General features: G+C 44.1%; 1 protein-coding gene and 1 non-coding gene across 2 annotated transcripts; one reads left to right on the top strand and one right to left on the bottom strand.

The window, feature by feature from the left end:
* Positions 1-23: 23 nt before the first annotated feature.
* LOC117842514 (extra-large guanine nucleotide-binding protein 3) lies at positions 24-5353 on the bottom strand. The gene is made up of 10 exons (XM_034722997.2): positions 5198-5353; positions 3690-5029; positions 3448-3585; positions 2339-2443; positions 2053-2235; positions 1622-1799; positions 1293-1537; positions 987-1159; positions 698-895; positions 24-528 (listed from the first exon to the last, which is right to left on the bottom strand). The coding sequence occupies exons 2-10, from the start codon at positions 4638-4640 to the stop codon at positions 141-143; spliced, it is 2559 nt and encodes an 852-aa protein (XP_034578888.1). The 5' UTR covers positions 4641-5029; positions 5198-5353; the 3' UTR covers positions 24-140.
* A 2685-nt stretch (positions 5354-8038) lies between these two features.
* TRNAD-GUC (transfer RNA aspartic acid (anticodon GUC)) lies at positions 8039-8110 on the top strand. Its single transcript has one exon. It is a non-coding gene; the product is annotated as a tRNA-Asp (tRNA).
* Positions 8111-8219: the final 109 nt, after the last annotated feature.

Genomic DNA, 8219 nt, shown 5'->3' on the forward strand with positions numbered 1-8219 from the left:
TAATAATAAATACAATGCAGCAATACCAACAACATACACAAGCAACTATGATCGGAATAAGCTGTAGCAGAATCAATTCAATTCAATTAATTAGTATACACCGTTAATGATGATCCCTGTATGTACCAGCTCAAATCGTCTCATTCCGCTCTGATGAACGGAGATGAGCTCATCTCAGTGGTGCTGTAGAATGATTCCTCCTGGTAGTAGTTCTCGTCCTTCTCCTCTTCCCACTTGAGAACCTCCCGTATGTACTTGAACGCTTCGTCCACTGTTTGACGATCACGCGCCCGAGCCTGCCACACGAAAAGCTTCCTGTTCGTGTGCGCAAAGTACATGTCCTTGAACTTCATAGCGATGTAGTAGTATGCCTGGTGAGCCAGCGACTGGTTGTTGTGGTGCGTCCGAACTGGGCAGAAGTCATTGAACCACTCACAGCTTGAGAGGGGGGCACGGTTGATCTTCTCCTCGAAAAGGTCATACTTGTTCAGAACCAGAACAAATGGGGTGTCACAAAAGCACGGTTGCCTGCTCAAACAGAAATTCAAATATTACAATTCATAACTCTGCTGACCTGACAAGATATCAAACATCTGCTTCCCACAGGATAGTGGGCAATTACTATTTCTATCCATATTTGTTTATTCTGTCCTAGAAAAGGGCAAAAAAAAAATTCAGATGGAAAAGACTAGCATACCGAATTGTAGCCTCGAATAACTCTTTGCTTTGCATCATCTTGTTCACAAGAGGCCGACCGCTGCCATTTACAGGGGGACCCAATTGGTCATAATCACTGAGTGCTATGCAGAATATCACCATGCGGACATCTTCAAACATTTCCACCCATTTGCAGCCATCATTCATGCCCTTTGCACTAACTCTGATTAGCTGATATCTGATGAAGAAAAAGAATACATGATTTAGGCATTTGGCACATGATTCAAATGCTCTTCTTCACACCAGCAAGAATGAAGTTAAGAGATTACTTAGTCAGAGGCTGGGAATGTGCCTCAGGGTTGTCAATATAAGGTTCAGACATAGGGCTGCGATCATCAAGCGTGAACTCAATGAAGGCCAGTCCATTTCCTTGTGTTACTCCTTCAGCAAAGATAACATCTTTCTCGGAAGGTTCATACTCATTGCTTGATACCTCAATGGCCTGCAACAGTATGCCAAGAATAGTCCAAAAAGTCATTCAAAATTTTGAAAAAAAAGGGATTCAGCTCTGCACAATAAAAACTAGGTTGATCAAGGCTAGAGATATATTAATTTAAAAAAATCAAGGTTTATACCCTGCTCAAGAAGTGCTCAGCCACATCAGGGAGAAAATGCAGCTCTTCCTTTCTTTTGAATGTTGCTTGTATGGCGGGATCCTTCCACATCTCGTCAACAAACGGAGCATATTCACGTGTTGCGGCAGGGAAGAATGCATCTAGATCACCCATTGCTATGATATCCAAAAGCCAATCTGAGAATTTCTTCAGCCTTGCATTTATGGAGTATACACAAGAATTTGAACCGTTGGCTTTGCTGTCATCTGCATCCAGAAAAAAAAAACTCAGTAATATTGTGTCCACATCTGGTTAAAAAAAGCAAAGATCAAATGACTTGACCATATTACCATGCTGAGTCTCATCACCCTCTGAAGTTGTGCAATTCAATCTAGACAAAGCCTCTTCCTCGAAGCGCTCGCGGCCCTCTAGCAAAATCCCAAGATACTTGAACATATTGCTTTGGATCATTAGTTTGATACCTTCAAGCTCTTCTTGGGTGAACCTAGTCCCGTACAAGTACTTAGCCTAAGACACATTAAAAGAAGATCAGCATGAAACAAACAAGAACAAATGCAGGATACAAAGTTTGAAGACCACGACTCCGCAAAAAAAAAAAAAGTTTGAAGACCACGGATGTGAAGTTTTCTGCTTAAAGGATTTATACTTATGATTATGTGAAAGTGCTAGCGCAATCTCTCATGCAGGGCCAGTTACAGAGAGTTACATGGCAACAATTGTGATAGAGCCAAAGGCATCAAGAAATGGAATCAGATCATACCTGCTTAAAAATAGTGCTTGTACCAGCACCAGGCGGTCCAAGAAGAAGAAGTTTTTGGATCCTTTTTTGGTCCAAATAATCAGGGACAGTTCTTGCTGAATAGGGAACTTCATCTCTGGTTCCATTTGAATTCCCAGGAGGCACCGGCAGTGAAAACAATGCACATGCAAAACGCGTCAGAGCCTGGCCATGGTAGGAAAAGAAAGATCATCAGCAATAAGCATACCCGACTTAAGCTTTCTAAGCAATAACAGTGTTACACATTCCTTTTAACCAAGATACATACAGACTCCCATATTTTCCCTTTGATATTGTTTTGTCCTTCCTCCTCATAACGACCATCATCATAGACCCAAAAATGAGTATCACGGGGACACTGAACATTTGCAACCTGCAAGCACAGTGCAAGTGATGAGACAAATGAATAATCTCTTTTACAGTGCACCCTTGTGTCTTTGTAGGTATAAGGACTCTTGGATCTTGTCTGTGAACTGAAGGTCTCAGTTTCAAGCTAAAAGACAGAAACATGACGTACTAGGCTGCTGGCTACAATATGCTAATCCTGAATGCAAAAGGGAACTTCTGTTTGATGAATTAATATCTTGATACCCAGAACGGCAAAACTGTTGCATTTAGGAAAGTTTCCTAATGTGCAGGAAACTGGAAAACCCAAAAAAAAAAGGACAACAGTTTTAAGTCATTATTATGCATATATCAAATTCCATAATGATCCGCTTACACCAGAAGTCTTAACGATCAACATATAAAATTGGACGAATCTGATTCTTTTTAATTCGCAGTGGTCACTATTCAAAGAGTGGAGCACATAATTTGAGTATTTAAAAAAGGCAGAAAAAACATATTTCAAGTCAACTAATGTACTGGAACTCAAATTAACAGGATGAATAGGTGAGAAAGTTTTTGCTAGAAACGACAACATGGCTCACATCACACGGTGCTATAATTCACTAAAGTATAAAACTAACATTGATTATATATTGGATAAGATATCATTATTTGGCTTAAATGGTTTAGGATGACCTATTATTAACAGTCATTAATAGATGGGCAGTTAAAACAATAATGAGAACTTAGTAGGACAAAGGAACACTTATAGTTGGTGAAATTCAAACAGACTACATGCAAATGCAATGATAAATTGATAACTTCGGACCAAAAATAGAAAGTAAATGTAGTTGCCAGGTATTGTCCAATTGCTAAAAAAAAGAATACCCCTTATGAATGAGGTTAGGCCAAAGGGACTCAACAGCTAGCCTCCCTCACGATAACCACCAGGAACCATAGAAAAGCAGCTCTAGAAGAGTAAAGCCTGCTTGGCCAAAAGCAATATAGGATTCTATTTTGTAAAAGCAAAATAATTGGCAAGACGGTTACCTTCAGAATTTTCAGCTCAATCTTTGTTATCTCCCTCCCATTAATAAAAACCTGGGTGTTGCCATTACTAGCATTGGCTTGAAGCTTCCCAGTAAAATTGAGGTTAGAGCTAATAATCCTGTCTGGTTTTTCTCCTTCCTATCAGAAAAAGGCAGTTTCATTAGCAGAAACCAAGATAAATTTATCCACAAGTTTTTTTTTAGGAAACAGGAATACACAAGCTTTGTTCTTAATAGATTTACCTTTCCCCATAAGCCTGACTCCTTGTCATACCAATACTTTCCGGGCTTTAGCTTCTGAGGAGGCCGAGAGCAACTTAGCAGGTCTGTCAGCTCTTCTGGCCTCAATGGGCAACCGTTCACAATAAGCTGCTCAGGCCGCAGCTGATTTGCTTGGCACTCCTTCTCAGCTTTCAAGATTTGCCTTACTTCCAACGGGCTGAGCAACCGCGAAAGTGTCCTGGAGTTCTTCCCTAGCTTCGCCCTCTTGGACTCATCGATTGGCTGGCCGATGCAGGTGACGCACTTGCGGCCTTCTGGCATCGATCCCATCATCCTAAGCACACAATAGCTGCAGTACCTTGCGTCGCAAACAATGCACGACTCCTTGCTCTCCCATTTCCTCTTCCCACAGCGATAGCATGCCCTTCTCCTCTTCTCCTTCTTTGTGACGGCCACGTACTGCTCAGACATCTCCTCAAACTCCTTGCTCTCGTATTTGCTGTTGGGCGAGAAGCCAAAGGTGACCACGGGCGCTCTCCTGCCCTCCTGCATCTCAGGCCTATTCTGCGGCCCCGGTGAGCTCTGCGCTGAACCGTGCGACTGTGTGCGGGAGTCGTCGTCGTCGTCGTCGAACTCCTCATTGTGCAGGACTGACTCAGAGCTGCCACCAACCTGCATGGACACCGGATCTGCACAGCGGGCGATCCTGGAGACAGGGAGGCGGATGGGCTCAACGACGGGCGCCACGGGGAGCCCTCCAGGCACCTGGGGGCCGGACACTGGCTCCGCCGTGGGGATTGCAGGGATCTCGACGGGGTCTACCCTGGGAAGGTCGTATGGCACCGGCGGGCCGTCGTACTCGAGGGCGATGGAGTAGTCGAGGTTGGGCGGCGCCTCAGGGATGGGAGTGCCCGGGGGGAGGATCCTCCTCATCATGTCCTCCCAGGTGCTTCCATCCATGGCCTCCGCCATCTCCGTGCTTGCCTTCCTCTACCTGCCCTGGCTGCTTGTCAACCACCTTCCTTCTACGTCGCCATCGCCCACAGAGCTGACTGGTGGAGATGAAGCCTGCCCTTTTCAACTCCACCCACGAAGTTGACTCCTTCCTTATTCTGTAGCACCGAAATGGAACGAACCAACTCCAATTGAAGGGAATCCTGTCAACAACCAACTACACTAGGCAGGCAGTAGCGGCGGGTGCTTGGATCGAATTCCGCCCCGAACCGAGCGCTGAAAGCAGAGATCTTTTACCGCGAGGAACCGTGGCTCGCTCCAATCCGCACGAGATGGAATCAAAGTCCAATCTTTTCACCACCACCAAACTGAGCTTTCTCGAAGGAAGGAGATCTCGGCCACCTCTTCTGGAAATTGGATCAGACTGGTCAGGAAGAGAGAACGAATCGAATCCTGGACAGGCAGGTAGCACTAGGATGTGGTTGCAGAGCGGAGGAAGGAAAGCCGAAAGAAAAGAAAAAAAAAAGTGCTGCAAGGGCGCCGCAGCCGCACGGCGAGGGAGGGGAGGGGCTGACCTGTGCTGCTTTTTTGGACTGAGAAGGAAAGCGACGGCAGGAAACCAAACGAGGAAGACGATCCATCCAGCCGATAACACCCAGCCAGTATTAAGAGTGCTCAATCCGAATGGCTATTTTCTCACTTTTTGCCTCCTTTCCATTTTGTTCGACTCATTATTACCTCACTCTATTCACTCTATTCATGAGGAGCGTGGTTCTTATTAGATCTAGTAATTATTTTCACTCAATCACCAGTAGTACTCATAACAATTAAGTATTTTGTTGGATGTTAATAAAGCCAATCTCAATAGTTGATTTCGTGGGAGTTTCATAAGCATTAAATTCTGTAACACATCAATAATTTTATTGATCTGACACAGTCATTATAAGGAGAGAGAATGTGGAGTTTTATGAGAGAGGAGTTTCATCTCATGAAATCATTAGATTCGGTTACCAGGTTCTGGTAACAGTGCAATAAAACTATGCACTAAGTGTCGGTGTTAAGATCCGACAAGCTATCGAAGGAGGTGTCCGAGGTAGTGTTTTGGTTAGTAGGGCTCATTGAGATCAGAAACTCGAAGATAAACGCAGACACATGATTTAGACAGGTTCAGACCGGTAATACCCTACGTCCTGTGTGTTGGTTGGATTGAATTGTTTTAGAGGGGTCCCTGCCTCTCCTTATATTGTCGGGGGCAGAGCTACAGGTCGGTTGGTTACAAGAATACTAGTCGGATTCGACTAGACGAGTTCTACTCTTATTGCTACAAGTAGTTTTCCTAATCATCGACTAGTTCATGTCTTGCCACGTAGACTACGTCGTCCTACACCATAATCTCTATGTCAGATACGACTCGATGTACAGCCCTATATTTAGGACTGTCCAAACCTTACAACAAGCCCTCGAGTACTTTTTAGTTAAATGTAGCAGTTCCGAGTACTTTTGCAGACTTCACTCACTAATTCTTGGTACTCTTCATCAGGTTGAATCTTCAAAGGGATCCAAAAACTGCCATGCGGCTAGAACATGCTCAATCCTCATTTAACTCATTCTGGTATCTTCAACCTTGAATTTTATATGAAAGTGTGACGAAAGTCGCACTCCATATGGAGTAGTCTCCAAGCCTTAGGTTGAATCGAAGAATTGCATCACTTTTCCCTTAAAAATCTAGAGAAAAAACTTTTTATCGATGGGCACATGGCACATAGTCCCTGAGCCTTTATCCGACTAATTTGGTGGGTATAAGGGTCAATCTCTTGTTAACGTGACCATCTCTAAATGAAAATTTTATCTCTTAAAAAAATAGAGGTAACTGCTAATCAGGTACTCGAAATCTGGAGGATCCGTTAAACCAAAATCCTTGTATTCACGCTGCTGTTACCACGCCGCGGTTATAAATAACGGAAGAAATAATCCCTTCCATTTTACCTTTGCCATCTGCTTTTCCAACTTCTATAAGGTAGCCCTAGCGTCGCTGCTGCCCGATCTCCGAGCGCTAGTGCCGTCGTCCCCCACCACTCAGCCCCCGAGCGTGTGCGATAAAGAAGCTCGTGACATTTAGGATGGGGAGGAAAGCTGTTGTTGTCAAGCCTGCCATGGAGGGAGAGAAGAAAAGGTCTGATAAGAAGAAGGAGCCGCGGTTGCCGGCGCCTAAGTATGGGAAGACGGACCAGACTACGCCGCCAACTCCTGCCTGCGCTTGGAAGCAGTCATCTTTGAAAGAAGAGGAGATCAAGACACTTGTGGCCATCTGCTCCAAGATCAAAACTTCATCAATTGGAGATTCGCCAACCCGCACCTCAGTCAACCAGCTTGGAACCTCCAACTAAGAAAAACAAAAAGGAGAAAGTGCATCTGGTTTTGAAACATCAGTAAGGTCTCTATTTTCATCTAGATTACTGTATCTGATTCTTAGTGCTGCCTTTTTTTTCCTCAATTACTATATCTGATTCTTAGTGCCAACTACATTCATACATGCAGGTCAGCAACTGGCTCTAACCAAATCCCATTTCAAATGGTTCTCATGTGTCAAGTGAGCAAATAATTGTTGCTCCATCTGTTGAAAAAAGGTGAGAGGCAAGAAACAGGTTGGGATGAAGGGAAGGGTAGCAAAAGATAATGCAAAGAAGCTTGTGCTTCCAATTGATAGCCCTGCAATAGGCACAAGAAGCAAGAAGAACAATCCTGCAAGCCCTGCAATGGGCACTTGCAGGAAGAGGAGACTTAGTCTTTGAAGTTGATGTGATCTCACTTTGATCAAGTGATCTGTTGCTTTTGTAACAATATGATGTGTGATGGATGCTCTCACGTGAACTTGTGGTAACATATGAGAACCTCTGTAAGGGTTGGTGATTTTATGTTGGCTTAGATGTGCCAGAACTTATGCTAGAATTTGTGAACTTGAACTTGTGAAGTATGCTGTCAACTATTTATGCTCAATGTTGATTTTACAACCTGTGAACCTGTGGAGTGTGCTTCAACATGTCACCTTGTGAATATTTAATATATGTGGTTAATATTGCCTTTAATCCATCGTAAACATGTTTGGGTGTCTTATATAATGCAACTCAATGTTGGTTGCGTACAGAATGTCATAGGAGGGAATTATACCTTGTGTTAATGCACACATAGATATTTTGGTCTTTTCCTCGTCAAATTTAACGGTGTCACTGGTGAATCTGATTCACCAGTAGATCATAGAAGGTACGAAACTTAGAGCCGGTGTCATGTAAAGAAGATTGAAATTTCGAATGTCACACAGGAATTGGTTTATCTTCCGGTGTCATCCTAACCATCGGGCCTAACTGGGCCGAGATTAAACGAAGATCAGTGTCTGTTTAGATTTGCTTACCAAGAAGGTCGTTGTAGTATAGTGGTGAGTATTCCCGCCTGTCACGCGGGCGACCCGGGTTCGATCCCCGGCAACGGCGAATTTTTTTTATGTACATGGGCCGGTCATGGTCCACGTCCTCGCTGGGCCTGGGCGTCCGTCCGCTTGGGCTGACACCCAGCGGCCCAAGGTCCAAGCGAAACCGACCT

Source organism: Setaria viridis, chromosome 1, assembly GCF_005286985.2.
Source record: "Setaria viridis chromosome 1, Setaria_viridis_v4.0, whole genome shotgun sequence".
Taxonomy (NCBI): Eukaryota; Viridiplantae; Streptophyta; class Magnoliopsida; order Poales; family Poaceae; genus Setaria; species Setaria viridis.